The 23,272-nt window shown below is 38.7% G+C and overlaps 1 protein-coding gene across 1 annotated transcript; it reads left to right on the forward strand.

Moving 5' to 3' along the window:
- Positions 1–9,543: 9,543 nt before the first annotated feature.
- exosc10 (exosome component 10) lies at positions 9,544–21,533 on the forward strand. Its single transcript, XM_047375991.1, has 25 exons — positions 9,544–9,732; positions 10,573–10,709; positions 11,021–11,144; positions 11,236–11,340; positions 11,790–11,949; positions 12,046–12,154; positions 12,225–12,300; positions 13,152–13,262; positions 13,434–13,577; positions 14,790–14,980; positions 15,961–16,117; positions 16,345–16,493; positions 16,646–16,696; positions 16,785–16,896; positions 17,005–17,052; positions 17,149–17,224; positions 17,309–17,418; positions 17,907–17,999; positions 18,082–18,150; positions 18,246–18,351; positions 18,438–18,511; positions 20,701–20,878; positions 20,992–21,056; positions 21,151–21,227; positions 21,319–21,533. The coding sequence occupies exons 1-25, from the start codon at positions 9,610–9,612 to the stop codon at positions 21,347–21,349; spliced, it is 2,676 nt and encodes an 891-aa protein (XP_047231947.1). The 5' UTR covers positions 9,544–9,609; the 3' UTR covers positions 21,350–21,533.
- Positions 21,534–23,272: the final 1,739 nt, after the last annotated feature.

Below are 23,272 nucleotides of genomic sequence, written 5' to 3' on the forward strand. Positions count from 1 at the left end.
ATCCCGGATACAAGCGGCTGAAATGAGCTTCCTCTGTAGGGTGGCCGGGCACTCCCTTAGAGATAGGGTGAGGAGCTCGGCCATCCGGGAGGGGCTTGGAGTAGAGCCGCTGCTCCTCCACATCGAGAGGAGCCAGTTGAGGAGGCTTGGGCATCTATGCCTCCTGGACGCCTTCCTCGGGAGGTGTTCCAGGCACGTCCCACCGGGAGGAGGCCCAGGGGACGGCCCAGTACCAGTACATGCTGGAGGGACTATGTCTCTTGGCTGGCATGGGAACACCTTGGGCTAGGTGCTAGAGGAGGTGTCTGGGGAGAGGAACGTCTGGGCGTCTCTGCCAAGTCTGCTGCCCCCGCAACCCGGTCCCGGATAAAGCGGAAGACGACGAGTACGGCTAAACTTTTTAAATCTGTTATGCCAAGGCAGTATATAAATAGTTTCACTCATCGTCACAGCTAAATTCATTGCTAACAATTGCCTCAAGGTTAAGGCTCTTAGCTTGCAAGCAAGTTTGACTTCACAGGTCTTATAACAGCTCTTTACTTTGGTTGTTGGTATGTTCATTCACATTGCTGTCCCTAAAACAAAATAGCTGAGAAAAACAGCTTATTCAATGAACATCTTCAATTAAATTCTAATAAAAATGTTTAGGTAGAAACTGTTACCAAAATATATCTCCTAGTGTTAGAATGTAACAATTACTGAACATTGCATTTTCAAACTAAGGTGCTTGATGTAAGTCATTTTACCAGCTAATACTTGTTATCCTCAAAAGTTCCTTTTTATAGTGTGGTTTTAGTTGTATTTTGGAGGTCAGTGTTGAAAGAATGACCCAAATGTTGGTTCACAGTAGACAAGATCTAAAATCCAATAAACCTTAAGGTAAAGGGAAAATTTGACTAAAACGGACTTTGGAAGAACTTTTATAAAATAAAAAAGGAAACAAGATTTGAAGTAACAAAATCAAATAACTACAACTCAAATACATTTGCTTTCAGAAAAATCAACCTCCACCTTTGCTTGACTCCAACGTCAAACTCAAAGTTCAAGGAATTTAATTAAGTCCAACCATAGAGCATGTATGTTTTTATCAGATTGTGTAGCAATAAATCCATCTAAAACATAGCTAATTTCAATAAGTTAACACATTTCCTTATGTACAATATCCAATATTACCAGTTTGCATTAATTACAGGTAGCCTGCTCAGTTAGCACATTGTTTAGAAGATGTTACTGGTTTTCCAGTTTGCACACAGTCCAGCCAGGTAGGATATATTTCCTACGTCAAAGCTCCTGACTTGCAGCATGTGTGCTAGAGATGCACTGATCAGATTTTTTGGCTGATTTCATTATTCCTGTTTTTGTAAAGCTTTCACCTGCCACCAATGATTTTGTCAGATTCTGATTTATCTTTAAGAATTATAACAACATAATAGAACAGCAATAAAAAAATTATTTGAAGCCTTCTTGCCATAAGCAGTTATGAAATACTTATATTAGAACAAGAGGCAACCTCACATTGTGTGTGTGACCGAGCAGTCGCTCTATAACAGATTTTTTCAAATATTTTAAAACAAATAAAATTATTTGCGAGTTTACGTTTGAAACTATCTGTAGCATCCTATATTAACGATGGGTATGGTAGGCAATGGCAACACTGCAGTCCTAGAGCATATTCCCTAGAGAAGGCAGACCCTTATCTTTACCCCAGATCCAAAAGGCTGACAGAGGTTTAAGCAGCATAGTATAAAACAACCTCTCTTATTTACTCTATCCAGCCTTCCTGTTATCTGCTTGAAATCTGTCTCTTTCTTACAGTCTGAATAAAATGCTAACATGTCTCGACATTTCCAAAATACAGTTTTGTTTCAAATAGCTTTTTACATCTCTTTGCTTCCTCATTTTATCTTTAAACACCTCAATAATATTAAAAAAGGCTAACATTTAGCTCTCCCCACTCGGTATCAGCCTCCAAACTGAAGGTTTGAGGCTGATACTGTGTGGTGGGTTCACTGAACTACGGATTTCTCCGTGCACCTTTAAGGCACACTTTGGTTGCAAGCTTCAGATAATTCTGGTTATTATGATGCTATATTACCAGTTTACTGTCTTTTTTCTATGGATCTTCATTAAAGAAAGGACATGGTGAAGGTATTGTGCCGGATCACTCCAGAAAGATACAGAGATCTTCTTGTCTTCTAGAATGTCAAATTATCTTTAAATCGTTAGGCTCCTTAACTGTCATTTTGTCTTAATGAAATAAATGATCAGTGAACTTCTCCTTGAACATTTTGAAATAGCAACATGGACATTTGAGTACAAGAGAATGAAGGACCTTTTGGAAACACTAATGATTTATTCATTAATAGTGAGGGAAAATTGAAACAGGACTTTTATTCTTTCCCTACATCCGTCTGGGCACCCAGCCGAAGCCAGCCGATATGCATCATCATCAGCCATTATAGTTGGGACGAGACGTTCAAAGTGCTGCCAATTGTGCCAGTCTGAAAACTGAAATCTAGCCACCAGCTTCGACATTATTTGGCTAAATAAATGGTCAGCTGTGTTTTAATAGTTTGTGAATCTGTCCTTTGTTGTTAGTTGTATTATCGGCCATTTTTGTGTAATTTGTGCTGTCACTGTTTGCTTACGTATTTCAATGAAAAACCGCCGCCACCACCACTCAGGTACTCAGACCTGCTTCACTCTATCATTCAAATGCTCCAAGGTGGCAGGAGCGAATAGATCAGAGAGGTATTAGCTCAGAACACAATGGGCCATTTAACAGTCTGACTTGATGAATGGAAAGCCTGACATGTGCCATGATTTAGAAGACATTAAAACATCTTAATAAATTAGAGCAGGCCTGAGGGGCTTCTGTGGGGAAAGGGCATTGGACTAATGGCACTAATGACACCCGCACAAGACTAATATATCAAGATTTAGGGAGGACTAAATCAGGACGGTTCTTTCAAGATGACACCAGGAAAGGGATGGACATGAGACAAAAGACAGAAAGTTGGTGAGCAAGATTGTGTATGGTTATCACCTTAGCTTACGGAGTCATGGACAAGTGATTTTAAGAGGACCATTCTGGTATTTAAATATACATTCTCCACTCTTTTTATCTTGGTAACAATGCTTGCGGGTGCAGGGTTAGTGAGGCATCACGAGCATTCGTGTAGAATAATACAAGGTCAGTGTCGCGGGCACAAAAATGGATTTGAACCAGTCAGGAGCTGAAATGTCTGCTTTTCTGTTTAATGATCATAGATTGCCAGAGTAAGGGAACAAGTGGAAAAATCCACAGAATACAGGCTATGTTGGGTGCATCTTTCTGATTAAAGTGTGTACCGATATATTATTGTTACCATTTTCTTCCCCAAAATATGTGTATATGACTCGAAAACCCCTTTGAAGTCTGAGTCTGGTTATGTTTTTTTTTTTCTTTTCTGTGGCTCTCTGTGCAAGACAACCTATGTATGTTCTTTCATCACTTTGTTTTTATTAAAACGAACAGATACTTACATGGGTAACACATGCTTTTGGCCGATGTATGAATCATACAAACTGAAAAAAGGCAACATTTATGTCTTTGGTACATGGAAGCATTGCCAGCCTTTTTGTTTTGTAATGTATTGGTACTGTGGAGATGATTTGATTTGGATGTTTTCTTTCTAAATGTTTGATATGGTTCCTAATTGTTCCTGCTTTATTTTTTTTTCTTCCAAAAACTCTGCACAAAGGTCAAGTGTTGTTTAAAATAATAATTAGGAGCCAATGTTTTCCAATATGAATGCCAGTCTTTATTACCTTCTTACAGCATACGATTACATACAGCACCCTCTACAATAATCAGCGGATGCGTGAAAAAAGCTCAAAATAAATGTATCTTTTATTGCAGTTAAGTAATCTCACACAAAAAACGGCTACAGTTTTGTCAGTGCTAATTTGACAATTTGTTTTACCATTTTTCATAATAACCTTGGGTCCTCGTCCAGCCAGCTTTGTCATAGTTCCAGTTGAAACGTTTTTTGTTATAAATTTGGGCCAGTAGTTATTTTACTTGAATCCGTTTCCTATCTATTAAAGGTCAACACACATCTGCTTAACTTTTGAGTAGCATGCCTTGCCTTGCCATGTTTTCTTCTCTTTTCTGTTTTGTAGAGTGGCTTAGAGACATGGGGTCTTTATGTCACATTATATTTTATCCCTACGGAAACAGGACGTCAAAGGTTCCTAATTAAATGTTCCTAGAGACTCTAATCAACATAAAAAGGAAGGTTTGCACTTTCTAGTTTCTGCTGGATTTTTTAAAAAGTATTACATTTAATCATCTCAATTTTAGACATTAGGAATGCTTAAATATGTACAGATGTGCATTTCATTACATCTTAAATTTAGACATCATTTGTTTTTTCCATTGCTGTTTTTCTAATCTTTCCATTTCATTTAATGTGTTTTTTTCTGTTTTTGAGAAATACTTCAATCACTCTGTCCGTGTGTTTTAGTTCTGGCTAGTTCTGCACCAAAACTGTAGGATTCTTGATGAGAATGAAAGATGAAAGGAATTAATCACCCGACATTCAGCCTTTCTCACAATCCAGCAAATGTTGCCTTATTGATGTTTGTTTAGGGAATTAAAATCAAAACCTTCTTGTTACTTTACCTACTAGCACCTCATTTAGGAGAGTTAGTATTTAATAAGATCTGACTTGAAAAACACTGCTTCGATAGTAGACTAAAACCTGTTCTTACAAACTCTTATGATGTGTACTGTGTAAAAGGCATTAAAATTTGGTCATGTAACTGCAAAAGCAACTGACTCGCATGCCAAACCCAAGAATCATCAAGATAAATTGACAAAGTGGTATTTATCTTCCTTATTATATACACATGTTATGGTAAAGGTGTGGTACTGAAATTGGAAAATATGGGATAGTAGTTTATTTTGTATTTGGGATGTAATCATTTTGGAAGGAGATTTCAAAAGGTGGTAGCGAACATTAGGTCTTTAATTCTCCCTGTTTCTTTTTGAGCTGCCTATTTGTACTGGTCCTTCTCAAAATATTAGCATATTGTGATAAAGTTCATTATTTTCCATAATGTCATGATGAAAATTTAACATTCATATATTTTAGATTCATTGCACACTAACTGAAATATTTCAGGTCTTTTATTGTCTTAATACGGATGATTTTGGCATACAGCTCATGAAAACCCAAAATTCCTATCTCACAAAATTAGCATATCATTAAAAGGGTCTCTAAACGAGCTATGAACCTAATCATCTGAATCAACAAGTTAACTCTAAACACCTGCAAAAGATTCCTGAGGCCTTTAAAACTCCCAGCCTGGTTCATCACTCAAAACCCCAATCATGGGTAAGACTGCCGACCTGACTGCTGTCCAGAAGGCCACTATTGACACCCTCAAGCAAGAGGGTAAGACACAGAAAGAAATTTCTGAACGAATAGGCTGTTCCCAGAGTGCTGTATCAAGGCACCTCAGTGGGAAGTCTGTGGGAAGGAAAAAGTGTGGCAGAAAACGCTGCACAACGAGAAGAGGTGACCGGACCCTGAGGAAGATTGTGGAGAAGGGCCGATTCCAGACCTTGGGGGACCTGTGGAAGCAGTGGACTGAGTCTGGAGAAGAAACATCCAGAGCCACCGTGCACAGGCGTGTGCAGGAAATGGGCTACAGGTGCCGCATTCCCCAGGTCAAGCCACTTTTGAACAAGAAACAGCAGCAGAAGCGCCTGACCTGGGCTACAGAGAAGCAGCACTGGACTGTTGCTCAGTGGTCCAAAGTACTTTTTTCGGATGAAAGCAAATTCTGCATGTCATTCGGAAATCAAGGTGCCAGAGTCTGGAGGAAGACTGGGGAGAAGAAAATGCCAAAATGCCAGAAGTCCAGTGTCAAGTACCCACAATCAGTGATGGTCTAGGGTGCCGTGTCAGCTGCTGGTGTTGGTCCACTGTGTTTTATCAAGGGCAGGGTCAATGCAGCTAGCTATCAGGAGATTTTGGAGCACTTCATGCTTCCATCTGCTGAAAAGCTTTATGGAGATGAAGATTTCATTTTTCAGCACGACCTGGCACCTGCTCACAGTGCCAAAACCACTGGTAAATGATTTACTGACCATGGTATCACTGTGCTCAATTGGCCTGCCAACTCTCCTGACCTGAACCCCATAGAGAATCTGTGGGATATTGTGAAGAGAACGTTGAGAGACTCAAGATCCAACACTCTGGATGAGCTAAAGGCCGCTATCGAAGCATCCTGGGCCTCCATAAGACCTCAGCAGTGCCACAGGCTGATTGCCTCCATGCCACGCCGCATTGAAGCAGTCATTTCTGCAAAAGGATTCCCGACCAAGTATTGAGTGCATAACTGTACATGATTATTTGAAGGTTGACGTTTTTTGTATTAAAAACACTTTTATTTTATTGGTCGGATGAAATATGGTAATTTTGTGAGATAGGAATTTTGGGTTTTCATGAGCTGTATGCCAAAATCATCCGTATTAAGACAATAAAAGACCTGAAATATTTCAGTTAGTGTGCAATGAATCTAAAATATATGAATGTTAAATTTTCATCATGACATTATGGAAAATAATGAACTTTATCACAATATGCTAATATTTTGAGAAGGACCTGTATATCTAGTAAGTTTTGTTTTTGATTTGTTTTGTTTTCTTTTAACTTATCTTTGAAACAAATGAATGTTAAACTATTTTAGTAAAGATATTTTTCATAAATTATGCAGGAGTTAAACTTAAATTATAATAGTCTTACATTTAACCTACAGAAAGTTGCAGAACACCTGCATTAGAAAATGTTTTGGTTACATTTATACTATAGGAATTTTTAGAGGTGTCAGTAATAAAAAAACAACTATTTATAAATGTGGATTCATTTTCCACAGAACATTAACATATTCAAATCAAAGGTTGAAGTAGTAGTAGACTAATCTACTGTCACAAAGCATTAATTCATTTAAAGCATTTTCTAATGTCTTAAGCAGCTGTGCCAAAAAAGTAGAGGACTCTGTGCTGTATGTATATATTTGCTGTTGAATCGAGGTCACTCCCCGCTCCATTCTGAGACCTGATTGTGGCGTCCTATTTCAAATTGTAATTCTCAGTCACAGCTTGAATTTGAAAAAAAAAAAAAAAAACTGCCCCAGCTGCTGCCTCACAGTTTTCGGTGCACTGTAACAAAATGTTACAAGGGGGTCAAACTGATGCATTGCACCACAAAGGTAATTCTCTATCAATACCTTTTGTGTTTTTATACAGTTTTTTCAAATTTTGCAGTCAGTAAACTTAAATTTGTAATTTGATTAAAAAAAATATTACTAGTGATTATGAAAATTGGAGCTCCAGATGACAACGCTTGGCCTTTCTTCTTTGTTACTCCTCAGTATTTTCATGTCCCAGTGATCTCTGTGAGATCTTCGACTCTTAACATTTTTCACATTGAAAAGTGAACGGTCTTGATATGCGGAAGATGTGCATGTATAATATTGTTTGGTGCATTTGTGTTTTCTAAATGAGGGACTTAATAAAAACAGTTCACTGAGGATTTTCTTCTGGATTTGTCTGCTTTTCTATGATTATTCTGTGTGGGTTGGGGTCATTTTCAGCATCAGCAGTTTTAGTGTCTTTTACTGCAGGAGGAATTTGAGTAGAGCTTCGGGGCACCATCGTACCTATAAAACGGATGATATTATGAAAAAGCTAATAAATGGGGGTAAAAGGTTGCAGTAATGTCTTCTTTGGTGGATAAAGGAACACAGTCCATAAAGGTCTTGCTTGATACATTAATTGTGTTGTTGCACACCGTTATTAGGGCCATTATCAAAGAATATTTTGTGAGTTTAATTCCACACCCAATATCTACAAGAACGCACTTTCCAAATCTGTCAAGCTGTTAGCTTTGCACAGCTCTGTCTCTTTCAACAGATCTGGTTTATTAGTTCATTTGCGAAGTTCAGAGAATTTCCACCGAAACAACAGAATGACACGGAAAGCTGCTGTGAAATATTGATTGAGCCAGTGTTGCAGAGATGCTTTTTAGATAATAAGGAGAGGACCTCTTGAAGATATTGATTCAAATGGGAAGTGAAGAAAAGAGAGGTTTCTCCCCACACACCACAGATCACTTATAATGAGCTGGTGTGTCAATACTTTGGCTCTTCACATGCTATCGACTGCTGGACCACTACACTGGGCTCTGTGTGGTTGATGTTAACACAAAGAGAAAAAGGGATTTACAATGAGTATATTCACATCATAGTGTAACTCTGCAAAATGCTTTGAATCCAGATATGGTCTGGATATGTTTCGTAAGGAGATGCTTGTGAATATATGATTGGTGCATATTGCTTCTCCCAGTGCCGCAGCTGCTGTCCCATGGTTACCACAGATTCAAAATGTCCACACTGCCCCCTTATGGTAGCAGCATCCCGGTGCATCTTTCTCGGCCAAGCTGGAGGAGATGAGGCAACACAGAGGAAATGTTGATGTGTCTGCAGTGTTGCTACATTGGATGGATGCACTGTTGACCAGCGTCTGCTCCTGCAGGATTTGTGGCCAAAAGCAATTAAAATTCAAAGCAGACCTTAGTCCACATTGCTAAAGCATCTGAAGATACTCCCTGGGTACATAGTGGCGCCTTTTATCTGTGTTATTGTTTTTTAAGTTTGTAATTTTTTTAAGAATAAGATTGCATGAGGTCCTAAGCAAAAATTAATTTTGGGCCCACCTTCAAATAAACCCGCTAGCTACCTCTGCACCACTGGCTCCCTGTGACCCCTCTGACCACATTGCGTTTTGTTTGTTTGCTACTTACTTTTTTTAAAATATTTTTTTTTAATTCTGCATTTCACTATTAGGGAGCTTTCACTATTTTGTGTTTACCAGCAACCATGAAAACACAAAGTTGTTCAGTGATTTTAACTATGTGTCTTTTAACAAACTGAAGGTGCATGCTTTTGCAGCGCAGATGCAACCAACACAAATTATTACATTAGCTGTAAATTATGACCCTGTTAACATACGTTACAGACTATGAAAAAATAAAATGTTATTAGTTTGCAGTTAAACTGCTGTGCAAATTAACCAATCAGATGCTAAGATCTATTAGACAAGCCATAAACACAAAGTATATATTTAAATAAATTCTGAAATAATTATATACAATTTTAACACACAATTAACTGAAACTCTAATTATTAATTTACACATTCATGTATTTGTGAAATAAATTATTAAATCATTTATGAATATTGATTTTTATCTATTTAATGTATTTATTATTGTTTATATTAGCATAGATAGATAGATAGATAGATAGATAGATAGATAGATAGATAGATAGATAGATAGATAGATAGATAGATAGATAGATAGATAGATAGATAGATAGATAGATAGATAGATAGATAGATAGATAGATAACGCCGAACAGGATGTTTTTGCATTCAGTTCCTACACCGACAGGAGGCGCTGTAGGTATTTTGGCGGCATTTAGCACATCTCCGAAGAAAACACTCACGAAGGGAGCTCCTTCCTGTGGCACGCATGTACACAACAGAGATTAGACGATGAAAACCTCCAAGAAGAAGGAATCCACAAACAGTAGACCTCAGGATAATAATTCAGAAGCCCAATGCGAAGAGGAAAATGAGCTGTGTCCTGGTTTCAAAGACGTCGACGCCTTCGTTAAAGTAAGTCTGAACCAAAATCTTGGTCTTGGGAAAGAACACAACGTGGATGAGCCTGTGTTAGCTATGAGCTAATCACATCATATCAAAAGCTCTGATAAATGACAAACCAACAAGGACGCTTCCAATGTGACCTTTAATCAGTTTTCCCCAAGCTAGTTGCTACTTAGCTAGTGAAAAATATGTTTTCTGGTTAAATATCTCTTTGTAGTGTAAAGTTTATTGACAAATGAATTTTAAATTGAAGAATATACCTATATGTCTCTCAGGAGTAACAGTTTTGATGTTAAAACCAACTGAAATCCGAAAGTGATGGAGTAATTAATGGAAACAACAACATAGTTAAGAAAAAAGACGTGGGGGGGGGGTTTACTAATAGTTATTTTCGCCATGTTTTTTTTTTATTGTAGCTATAATGTAGCACTTGCTTTTAAAGCAACTGCCATGTTCAGTGTCCATCATTTCTCTCTCCCCCCCCCCCCCAGACAGACTATCTTGGTATGAATTAAAATGTACATTTAAGCTTCTTCAAATGAAATCACCTGTTTTGACATGAAACATAAATTTATTTTGCAATGGCTGTTTTTAATGTGATGGTATTACCAGTAAATAGCTGCTGCTGCAGACTCACCTTAGAGATGGTTTTGCTACTAACCTAGATTAAAAGTTGGTATAAAAAATGAGAATAACATCATGGCCCAGAAACTGCAGTAAGATAAGATTTTGTCCCAGCTGTCCTTGGGTAAAAATGCCTCATCTTGCATATTTTCCTTGTCTTAAAAATCTGTATGATTGTGTTACAAGTGCTCTATAAGAAGAGTGTCTCCTGTTTTTTCTCTACAGTATGGTTTGGGGGCTGTGCTATCAGCCACTAAAGCCTCTGCTGGCTTACCTCAGACAGGAGACAAATATGATTTCTATCGGAGCTTTCCGGGCTTCCAGGAGTTCTGTGAAAGTCAGGGAGATAAACTTTTACACTGGTGAGTGTTGCTTTTATTTGATTCTGTCGAGCTCCCATCTATGGGACAAAACACTTCCCCTAATTAATTAATCTACATGTAAGTCGAAAATTCATAATTTCCTTAGTTATTATGTCAGGACCTGCAGATACACGCCTTCATTATTAATTTTTTCTAACGTATACTTGTATTCTTCTTAACTTTAATGTCCTAAATAGCTTTGCTTTTGAAAGTTGGTTGAAATGTATGTCTATTAGTGTGAAAGCCACAGTTCATCCATCAGTGAGATGCCTGGGTAACAAGAGCCATTTGCCCCTGTTTCTTTGTGTTAGCATGAGTCAGATAATGCAGCACCATGGCTGCAGATCTCACATAAGAGACCGGAACAAGCTAACCGGAATTGAGGAGAGGTTTGACTTGGTTGTGGACTCAAATGATGTTTTTCTCGAAAGAGCGGTAAGCCCTGAAACTTTGTCTAGGAAACAGTTGTTTATTTTTTTTATAAAAACATTTTTGCTCACCAACTAAACTCTGCTATAACTTCCAGGGGATTCTCCTTGATGAAGCTGATGGGGTGAACAGGAGCCAGAAACCCATTATGCCTGCTGGGTTTCAGCCTCCAAAAATTGTTGTTTCCAGCTGGAATCGTAAGGTGAGATCATTGACCTATCAGAATCTCAAATCCAGAAATGTATATTGTGTGCCAATCCAAACATCTAATCTGGGGGTGTCAAACTCCAGTCCTCGAGGGCAGGTCTCTTAGATCTCTTAGATGTATTCCAGGTCCAATAACGTTAAATCAACTGGCTCCATTGTTCTGCGTGTAGTCGAGGTCCTGCTAATGGCCTAATTATGGGTTCATCTAAAAGTTGCAGGACCCCAGCCCTCAAGGACTGGAGTTTGGCACCGCTGATCTGATCATGCAATGTTTTTTGTGGGAGATGCAGGAGAAAGACTCCAAATTAGTTTTTTTCTGTGTCACCGAGGTGTTTAAAACCCTTCTGCTTCCAATATAAATATCTAATGACAGCTCCCCACATGTTGTTAATTATAGTTCTGCTGTGTTCACTTTGGTGCCTAACACTGTTTATCGTTTTTCAGGGTTCCAGCTCTGGCAGTCGATCGGAGACATTCCGACTGCTCCACGCCAAGAACGTGGCGAGGCCCCAGCTGAAATTTAAGGAGAAAGTTGACAACAGCAATACGCCTTTTGTTCCCAAAATCTTCATCAAGCCCAATGCGTTGAAGCCACTTCCATCATGTATGCCAAGCCTTTTATCCTCATGGGTATCACATGTAGTTCTCATTGTTTTACCGTTCTGCCTTGTCCTAAAGGATTCGTTTTCTCAAACTGTAGATTTCTCAAACAAACAAATACGTAAAGAGAGGCCAGAGGACCTCGATGTCCCGGCTGCCCTGGCTGACTTTATCCACCAGCAGAGGACTCAGGAACATGTTGAAGACATGTGAGGCGTTTGTTGTGTAATGTCAACGCTCTTTGTCTCTTTGTTGATCTGACGATTTTGCTTCATGTAGGTTTGCACATCCATACCAATATGAACTGGACCACCTCACCATAGCAGAAAGTTTACTGTCCAAGCCACAGCCTCAGGTAATGCAGTCAGATATAGTAATTGTATAATATAACCTTAAACCTTTCCCTGCCTAGCATATTAAGACCCATCTTTAAATTACTACTATTGCTAAGCTTTTAGAGATGGTTGTGACTGAGCAGCTCACTTCCACTGTGGGGAAAAATCAAACATTCTTTATTAAGTTCAGTCGGGTTTCTCTAGAACTTTGGTGAACTTGCAGTTTGTAGCATCTGCCCTGCTCACGCAGGAGCTGACCTCAGCCTTTGATACAGCTGACCATCATATGCGATATGCTGAGGTATTGGTTCAGTGTTTCTGGATCTAATTTGAGGCAGTTTTCTTCATATCTGTTCGACTATTCCTTTTCTGTAGCTGCTTTAAATTACATCCCTCCTTCAAGACCACTATAATATTCTGTGGTTTGTGCTTTTGGGCCCTTGTTGTTTCTGTTGTACTTGGTCCATTTTTAAGCACTTTTAAGAATTTTCTTTAGGCGTAGACTCTGATAGCTGAAAATATTTTGTTGTTAAATGTTGGATGTTCGTGTCTAATATCTGGTTTCCTCCTTTATTATTTAAGAAGTATTGCAAAGTTGATTTCCATTGCATCATGATCAGACCTGGAAATTGTCATTAATGCATTTACACCATCAGCACATGATTATTGTAATTCTACTGCCTAAACAGAAGATCCATGGATGTTCTTTAGGTTCTGATAAGCACCTCTGCATGGCTTCTAAGTTAACCCACAGCTTTTAGTCATTTCTTTAAGGAAATGTAATTACAATGTTTTATTTTGTACATCGCTGTGAATTCATGGCTTGAAAGGTGAGACTCAGTCTGATGTTTTATCTGCTTTTGTGTTCTAGATGTACAAACCAATGGCTGAGACCAAGCTATCCTTTATAGACTCACTGGAGGACCTGGTGGTTCTTAATGAGAAGCTGTGCAGATTATCTGAATTTGCAGTGGACCTCGAGGTATAAATATCACATTTAATTCAAATCAAAGTAAAAGGAACAAAACTCAAGCCATTCAACATTTTTCAGGCATGTAGTGTCAGGCCAGAATGCATTATTAGGACTTTTGTGATTTAATGCTTTGAGCGTTTTTTTAAGGTGTTTTTTAAGACATTTTGTTCTCCATGGCAGCACCATTCCTACAGGAGCTTCCTCGGCCTCACCTGTCTGATGCAGATCTCCACCAGAGAGGAGGACTTCATCATCGACACTCTGGAGCTCCGCAGCGAAATGTACATCCTGAACGAGGCGTTCACTGACCCAAGTATCGTAAAAGTAAAGAAACAGTTCCATTAATGAGTTCTCTAGTATGTTGTCTGAATGTATGAGTATACATGATGGGGTAAATTTGATTCAGTTATGGCAGCTGCTTGCTCTTTAAAGGAATTTAGTTTTGGTTGTTGAAATGGTAAGATAAGCTTTTAGACTTTATTGATCTTACAATAAAGAAATTCACTTGTTACAGCAGCTCTGTAGGGTGCAAATAGTTAAGAAATGTGCAATCAAGGAAGAGCAAGATGCATGTGTAGAGGATGGTAGAGGCTACCACAGTCAGAGTTAACCTACAGATATTTAGTCATTAGGAACACAGACAGCAAATCAGCATTTTGTTGAGCAAATCAACCAGATATTGCACTGCCCTCTGCTGATCTCCCTTTTTGGACCTACGAGATTTAATATTTTAACGAAAGAAGAAATTGCAAAGATTTTAAGCCTTTATTTATGTTGTGAAATTATTATTTGAGCTTTAGCACATTTGTGAACCACAAAAATGCAGTTTGTGGTTGTCCAAATATAATTTTCTGTGGATACCGTCTGGTGCTTGTCTTCTGGACTCTTATTGTTTCGGGCCAGATTCTGAACTGCATTGTTTTATTAAAAGCTGACAGCTCTCTTGGAGGGAGGCTTTTAAATATTTTCCCATGTTTGAAGCTGCCAGGCCAGCTCAACAGTCTGAGCAGACTGGCCATTTTCCAGCAGGAGGCTCAGACATTTGTTGCTGTGGGAAATCGGTTTGACAAAATAACATTTGCGATGGACTGGCGACCTGTCCAGGATGTACCCTGCCTCTCGCCCATAGACTGCTGGAGATAGGCACCAGCTCCCCCGCAACCCATTATGGAATAAGCGGTAGAAAATGACTGACTGACTGACATTTGAAATAATGAACTTCAATGTAATTAATCATCTTTCTAATCTGTTCCTCCTAAAGGAAGATGTTGTAATTTATTTTTTTAGCTAAAGCTCTGGACTTTTTATTATGTCTCTCAGAGACCAGTCATACTCAGAGAAGTTTGATGAAGTTGGCAGGTGTCTTCTGATGCGTGGGAGCCAACATGACTCACACTCAGTAGGGGCACCTTTGGACAAAGTGGGCTATGTTGACTCAATCTGCCAACTGATTTGCAAAAATCATCCAAATAAAAAATAATCATCTTGTCTTTTTAATACTCTGCCAAATGTCTTTCTTTTTTTCCCCCCACCCAGGTTTTTCATGGTGCTGATTCTGACATCGAGTGGCTCCAGAGGGACTTTGGCTTGTACGTTGTCAACCTTTTTGACACCCATCAGGCGAGCCGAGCCCTGAACCTGGCCAGACATTCCCTCGACCATTTACTGAAGCAGTTCTGCAACGTGAACTCAGACAAACGCTACCAGCTGGCTGACTGGAGGATCCGGTGCGTTATCAGCTGGAACCAGTTATTGTTTCATTATAAAACATTTCTTTTTTAGTTCTTTTTAACTTTCTCAAAAAACTATTATGTATACTTCCTTGCAAATGTATTCCACATTACTCCAACAGACGTCAGTGTAATTTATTGGGTTTTTATGTGATAGACCAACAGAAGGTGATGCTGTGAAGTTGAAGGAGAAGTAAACAGATTGTGGCAGGTGTTTGTTTTCACCCCATTTTTTCTCTGATACCCTTGAATAAAATTCAGTTCAGGTATTTCTCACCTAAGAAGTCACCAAATTGGTAAACCTCTGCAGTTCAATCTCAGTATAAATCCAGCTGTTTTTTTTTTTTTTTTAAGTTCTTAGAGATTTGGTAGAGAACTTCAGAGAACAAACGGCCAGATGAAGACCACAGAACACAGCAAACAGGTCTGAGATAAAGTTGTGAAGATATTTAAACCAGGGTTAGCTTAAAAAAAAACAATATCTCAAGCTCCAAACGTCTCACATAACACTGTGGAAATGAAGAGTCTGGTACAACTGCAAACCCACCACCACCTGATCTGGCAGGTCGGGCAAGTAGTATTTATCGGAGAAGCAGCAAAAAACCGCATGGAAGTCCAGTTTTGTTGCCTACATGTGAAACACTGTTGAGGAAAACTGCACATCACTCTGAGCACAACATCCCTTCAGTAACACAGTGGAGGTAGCATCATCCTGTGGGGGTGCTCTACGTCACCGGGGACAGGGAAGCTGGTCAGAGTTTTGTTAGGAAAACGTGAAAACAATGTTTGTTTGTTTTTTCTTTTCTACTTTATAGTTATAAGGCACCATGTGTTGGTTTATAACATACAATAAATGTAAGTTTATGGTTGTAACAAGGCAAAATTCGAACACTTGGAGAATACACTATATTTTAAGTTGGATTTAACATTACCTGAGAAAAAGGAAATTAATTGTAGCCATTATGATGTCGTTGTAGCCCCTTGCCAGATGAGATGATCGATTATGCTCGAGCAGACACCCACTATCTCCTCTACATCTACGACTCCATGAGAGTGCAGCTGTTGGAGTCCAATCATGGGCAGCCGGGCCTGTTGCAGTCTGTCTGGAACAAAAGCAAAGATGTTTCACTGAAGGTTAGCCCAGCTCTCGCTTCATTTTCATAAATTGCTATTTAATAATTAGCATTTTTAGATGTAGATTTTGAACAGACTTAACTTGCATATTGTGATATTTTAACCAGGATGGACCAAGTTTAAAATAATTTTACCTTTCTTTGTTGTTCTTTGTTACAATGCCATAACATTCTTTATTATCCCTTGTCCCATTTCACCGCATCACCCTCCTCTCCCTCTGCCAACAGAAATACTTGAAGCCGATCTACACCGAGGAGTCATATTTAGAGCTGCAGAGGAAGCAGAAAAGGTCTTTTAACACCCAGCAGCTCACCACGTTCAGGCTGCTATACGCCTGGAGGGACAAGCTGGCCAGGCAGGAAGATGAAAGCACCGGGTAGGCAGTGTGAATTTAGTGAACCTGGTGTTCTTGAAATGTCCTGTATCCATTTTTGTTTTGAGAGTTTATGTAAATCCACTCATTTCAGCCCACTTGATTTGAAGTTTTTTTTTTTATCGTGTTTTAATGTCTGTTTTTTTTCTGTTCAGATATGTCCTGCCCACACATATGATGATCAAAATATCTGAAGAGCTGCCCAAGTAAGTTTATTAGATTTAACATTTTTGAAACAATTTTATGTCACTCGTTTTTCCTTTTTATCCAGATGAGCTTTTATTCTGTCCTCAGAGAGCCTCAGGGCATCATCGCCTGCTGTAACCCCGTCCCACCGCTGGTGAGGCAGCAGGTCAATGAGCTTCATTTGTTGGTACAGCAAGGCAGGGAAATGCCACTCCTGAAGGTGAGGAGAAATTGATGGCAGCAGTTTGAGCTGTCGCTCATTATTTAGTCAGCGCGTCAGCATCACTTCCACATCTAGCTTTGGATTTATTCCATTTTGTTCACATAGGCTGAGATTGTAGCTCAAAAGAAGAAAGGACTCACATCCATCAAAAAGGTTGGCTGAAGACATTTTAAACCCAGAATTTTCAGTCTTAATAATTGGGAACTGGACTCACCATACTAGGGTTAATAAATGATTATCTGTATCCAGGCAGAAGTCACGTTGTTTGGTCCACATGATACTTCCCGGGGGTCTGAGAGCGACAACCCTCAGTTAACAGCTGATGGTAAACTTGACTGTTACACCTTGGAGAAATAAAAATGGGTGACTATGGTTTTTATTTTCTAATTCATAATTTGTTAATTTCCAGAAGTCCCAATAAAACAAGGAATCCTGTTCTCAGACGAGGATCATAGAATGGATGTTGATGAGCAGGAAATAAGCGGCCTCTTGGCTCCAGCTAGAATCACTCTTTTTCAGGTAAATGCAACACCTTCCAAAAGTGTTCCAAGCCCCTTAACATTTCCACATTTAGTCATTTTACTGGGATTTTATATGATGGGCCACCATAAAGTATTGCATAATATGGAGTTGAAGGAAATGATTACCTGGTTTTAAACATATTTTACGAATAAAAGTCTGAAAAGTGTGGCATGCACTTGAATTCGGTACCCCTGAATCAGAATTTGTAGTACCACCTCTGGCTGCGTTTACACCTGCAAGTCCTTTGGGGTATGTTTCTACCTTCTTTGCACATTTAGAGACTGAGATTCATACTCTTTCTTCTTTCAAAATAGCTGAAGCTATTATGCAGTACTTATTGAAGTCCATGGTGGACAAAATGTGAACGAGTTCAGGGAATAAATTGTTCTGGAGGGGTTCTAATAAAGTTGTAGTCAACTTTCTTTCAGCTGGTATGTTTGTTTCTAATTGTGATTCAGTTTTTATTAAAACTCTTTCTTTCAAAGGAACTGGAAACTCCTGCTGACAAAATGTCCCTCTCTGTAGCCCAGATGAAAGCCAGGCGTATCATCGAGTCTTTTGAAAATCCTTTCAGAATGGTAAAATATGAGAAAAGATGAAGCTACTGAATTGTTATTATTATTAAACAGTTTAATCCTATGTTTTTGTTTGAAACTTCAGTATTTACCCTCCACTGGTGCGCACGTTAACAAAAATTCCAAGTTTGACCCATCTTCAAAAATATTTGAGGTAATCTAAGCTCTCTCTTTGTTGTTGCGTTTTTCTTGGTGGGTTTTTTTCTCCCTCTTAGAGAGTTTTCATAGTTTGCTTTGTTACCTCAACAGATCAGCAAGAGATGGAAACTGCAGAGTATTGAACAGCAGCAGAAGGAGCTGGAGGTCAAGAAGAAGTCAAAGGAAGAGGCAAAACAGCAAGCAAAGAAACTGACAGGTAAAAAAAAGGATGTAACTATGTCTATGGTAATTGATTTTTGTTCATGTATGTTCCACATTAAGTAGTTGCTTTTTTTTCCACAGAGGAAAGAACCAAGGCTAAACGGAGCTATCAGGAGTCTGTGCAGAACATCACCACCATTCGCCAGCAAGCAGCAGTAAGCCATTCCCTCTCCTGTCTTTTCCACTTTAGGTGGAACATGCTTGATGAAAAGGTTGAGCTGCGTGTAGCCAGGAGTCTGGTACCGCATGTTAAGGACAGTCAGTTTAACCACGTGTGGTAGCCTCCGTTTACTCCAGGTACAGCTGTCTTTCCAGCGTAGGATTACTGTGAATGACAAGCAGGGGAACTACATCTGTCAGCCTGCAGTGCCAGCAGAGTTGTTATGTTTTTTAATATTTGTATCTGTAACATAACGTGCCTGGGGAAGAGTCAACGCACAGCGTGGGACTGCAGCGCTGAAGCCTTTTTCCTCATCGCATATTTCTTCCCTACTGGGGAGAAACGGGAGCTTCTTTCTCCTCTAAAGCCACCCTGCTGTCAGATCACATTCTCTGAGGGTATTACACGATACCTACTGAGTTACTCATATACAACCTTTCCTTCAGGTTCTATTCTATCTGCGTTCTGCATTTAATATCCGAGGTGGGCTTCAATAAAAGGAGATCACGCCCTTTGACTTCCATACGTGTTCCTGCCAGCTTTACTATTTCAGTCCTGCAGGAGTGATGAATGCCAAAATAATTTAGTCTGTGATTCTTCAGAGGATCACAGCAAGCTGGCTTGTTAGCGCTGTCTGGTGGCATGGATCATAGTCTGAAATACAGGCACAAACCCTGCAAAAAGTAACTGTCATCCACCTGCCAATTGCAGAGAAATATTGGCTGTAATTTCAGCAAATTGTCATTTTCAGATGGTCCCTTTTTTGTCTAATTAGGATTTTATTTAAAAGCTAGATTTGTTGTTTTTGCTTTTTCTCTCCTAGCATAACATTAATATTGTGGAAGACACTGTAATCAGGCTCCAAAATCAGTATTTATTCTGGTCTCTAGAAATGTTTTGCATGAAAATTAATTAGATGAATAAAATTAAGAACCATGGAGCTGCCATCTATATAAACATATATTCAGCTGTAAACCTCTGAAATATTTTTGCACAACAAATAGGAAAAGGACATTTTTTTTGTGGTAAAAAAAATATATATATATATATATATTTGTAGAATGAGAAATAATCTAAAGACATTTCTAAAGAAATTAGATTTGTAGAAATTGGAAGCTAAACATTTTCCACTCAGGTACAGCGCTGAGGTTAGCCTTTGTTGTGTGTAATTTTTTTTTAAATCCCGTTCATTATTTTTCATTATTTCTTTTAAATATTAACTGCATTTGATCATCTGTTTAAAATCTAAAATACTTAGATTAATTCTACACTGATTACAAATTCTTTCAAATACAGTTTGGATTTTTTTCTGAAATATTTATTTGGTTCGTTAACATGAAAAAATGTTGATTCAATTCACAGTGATGAGAAAAGAATCTCGTCTCGTAAACCTAATATCCCCCATCATCTCGTCTCATGGTAAATGGCCTGCAGTTGTAAAGCGCTTTACTCTACCATCAGTCCTCCACACATCCATACACACATTCACACACCTACTACATTGTAGCCAGAGCTGACTCACAAAAGCAAGGCTGCCATACAACTGGCACCACTGGGCCCTCTGACCACCATCAGGGGGCTGGGGCAGGTGTTGTGTCTTGCTCAAGGACACAGCAACTGAGACGGACAGAGCGGGGGTTTGCATTGGCAACCCACCGATTACAGAATGAATCCCTACTACCGCCACCTCCGTCACCCCTCATCTCATTAGCTTACTGTATAATTAGACATTTTAAAGCAATTTCTGCAGACATATTTCCTATTTTCTGACCTAAAATTACAAAAAACGTTCCTTGTAATTGATTTAGCAATATGGCAGATTTTGAGACCACTGAAGAACCTAAAAATGTGGATCTAAGTTGTTGCAAATTTACTTTTGCAGCTTCTTTGATAAACTTTTGATCCTTAGTATTTACTTGGAAATGTTTTTTTTCTGTTTTTTTTTTTTTTTTTTTTTAAATAATCCTTGGTTTTGCCGTTTTTATTTACTTTGAGAAATTCAGCAGGCAAAATGCTGAATATTAGACAAATGTCAGCTCGTGTGCAGTGATGTTTTATCATTTAACCGAAGCGATTGTTAATGCAGACAATGTTATTGAATGAATTAGAAAAGTTAAGTTTTCTTATATTTTTTTTGTTTTGTTTGTGACCTATTATTATTATTATTATTTTTTTTTTTTTCAGGAGTCAAAGGATGGTGGGAAGAAAAGAGCGAAGGGTGGCAGTGAGATTGGAGAGGTGACTCCCAAACCGACTAAGAAGCAGATGAAATCGACAGACAAACCGCAGAAGACTGAACCTCCGTCTGAAGAAAGCTTCAAACCCTTTGACTATGCTCAGTCAGATCTTAAAGTTTTTGATGGTAGGATTATTCAGTCATTCGTTGTATTCTATCGGAAAACCTACATCCAAATTTTTTGCCAAATTCTGTTGACGTTCAGTATGAAATAAACCTTTTCCTGCCCTGCTTTAAAGGTTCCAAAGCTAAGGACAACACACAGTTTGATCCAAACCGGCAAGCCCAGGATTTTAGGAAAAAGGTGGGTTGGTGGTTGGCTTATATTTACAAAATATATTTACAGAAATATGTATATTTTCTTTATGCTTAATGCATTTAAATATTTTGCCCAACAGAAGTTTCCTCAAGGAAAAAAGAACAGCCTTTCTGCAGGAAACAAAAGCATGTCATATCTAAGTGGCAAACTAGACAGGTAAACATTCAGAACAGTAAGGTTTGTATTTTTTCTGGTAATTCAAACGTCCCCGCATGTTATTAATATTCTGTTTGTTTAATACTTACAGAGGATTCCGGCATAACTGGCCAAAGAGATAGACACTCTGCATTTTTCTTCCACCTTTTTAATAACCTGGAATACAGATATTATAATTTTTTTCCCTTATTGCAAGGGAAACAGTATTTCAGAATCTGTTGGTTTTTGAAAGTATTTTTTTCTCCACCTGTGATACTGACTGTAAATATGTGGAAGCACACAATTAAAGTTGATTTTAAAAGAAAACTGTCTGCCTTTTGATGTTTTGTGTGAATCATAATTTGAGTGTTCGTCTAAGGTATGACAGGTAAGTACGTAAAATATGCATCACTCAGTCCTATGTGAATAAAGGGGAAATGTTCAGGATCTGAATTCTTCCATTTAAAAAATAAATTGTTACATGTTTGTCTCGGTTTTAAAATAGTGCTATATTCACTGACCAAATTGCAAATAATTAGCAAAAAAATCATCTTGAGGACAAACAGCTGAAGACAAAGACAATACAAAAACCTTTATTTTGTTTTTTGATTCATTTAATTAGGACAGATGCATAAGTCATTAAAGAAACTCTTACTCTTCAACTGTGAGTGATGGAAACTAAAACAAAAATCCAGAAAATATAATATTGTGATTTTTGTAAGTAATTTATTTATTTATTGCATGACATAAGTATTTGATCACCTAACAACCAGTAAGACTCCCGGCTCTCACAGGCCTGTTAGTTTTTCTTTAAGAAGCCCTCTTGTTCTCCACTCATTACCTGTATTAACTACACCTGTTTGAACTCGTCATCCGTATAAAAGACACCTGTCCACACACTCAATCAAACAAACTCCAACCTCTTAATTGGTGTTGTTTTGTATTTGGATTTTAAATCTTGTGTTACCATTGCCTGTTTCTGTGTAATCATAAGCCTGACAAGGGACAGACATTGAAACTGTCCTGTAAATGAGTTCACCCACATGAGACTTAGTGGTGAAACCAGGCCGGCGTAAGAGAACCGAGAGCCATCCAGCTCCGTTAAAACGCCAAGCTAAACTTGAGCACCTATTATTGGTACTGGCGCTCAAAGCACCATAAAAGTGGTAAGAACGAAGCTTGTAACTGTCTTTGCAACTAGATTTCTTCCAGATCTCGATGATGACACACCAACGAACTATCTTAAAGGAAAACGTGGGGCGTGATGTTGAGTGCCGGCGTATTGTCACTGGGAACACCAGATATAGTTCTTCTAAAGTCAGTGTGGAGTGTGAGAACGTGGCAGAAGTGTATAACCCAGAGCTGTGGCCAGAAGGTTCGGTGGTGCGACGTTACTACGAACCACAGAATAAATCTACAACGTCTAAAGGGCCTGGAGTGACCAGCTCCAGTGATTCCAGAAGAACCTTCTGACCAATTAATGCGTGTTATTTCTTACAATTGCCGGGGACTGCGTGTCGGTAAAACAGCTGGAGATAAAGCACGACGTCTGGTTGTGGATAGACTGTTGCAAAAAATGTGATGTTCTTTGTTTACAAGAAACTTTTTTTTATCGAAACAGGATTTGGGAAGTCTGAACTGCATTAATGACTATTTCTGTGGAGCTGGTGAGTCTACTGTGGATCTTTCTATGGGTATAGTGAGTGAGGGGGCGAATCGCAGGAGGAGTAGCCATTCTATGGCACAAAAAGCTGGGTCCAGTTTTAAAGGTCATCAGAACTGGTGTATTGCTGTGCATTTAAAAGTTGGAAACAAAGAATTTGTCATTATTGTCTACACGCCATATGAGTGTCCTCAGAATGAAGACATTTATTTGAATACTCTTGCTTTTTTGAACTCTTTTATTGATGACCCTTATTTTACCTCTGTATGTAGTAGGTGATATGAATGCAGATATATCTGATCTTCATTCGCTAAACATATGCATCAGTTTTGTGATAACAGTTTCGTATTGTCCAGTCAGCTCCTGCTACCTGCAGAAAGCTACACCTATATAAGTGAAGCTT

This window comes from Girardinichthys multiradiatus, chromosome 1, assembly GCF_021462225.1.
Source record: "Girardinichthys multiradiatus isolate DD_20200921_A chromosome 1, DD_fGirMul_XY1, whole genome shotgun sequence".
In the NCBI taxonomy this organism is placed as follows: Eukaryota; Metazoa; Chordata; class Actinopteri; order Cyprinodontiformes; family Goodeidae; genus Girardinichthys; species Girardinichthys multiradiatus.

Bases quoted from the DNA above. Each gene is read 5' to 3' on its own strand.
- exosc10 (XM_047375991.1), top strand. From the start codon at position 9,610: ATGAAAACCTCCAAGAAGAAGGAATCCACAAACAGTAGACCTCAGGAT. The intron at 11,950-12,045 runs GTATGCCAAGCC...CTCAAACTGTAG, and splicing joins GTTGAAGCCACTTCCATCAT to ATTTCTCAAACAAACAAATA. The intron at 17,225-17,308 runs GTAAACTTGACT...GTTAATTTCCAG, and splicing joins CCCTCAGTTAACAGCTGATG to AAGTCCCAATAAAACAAGGA.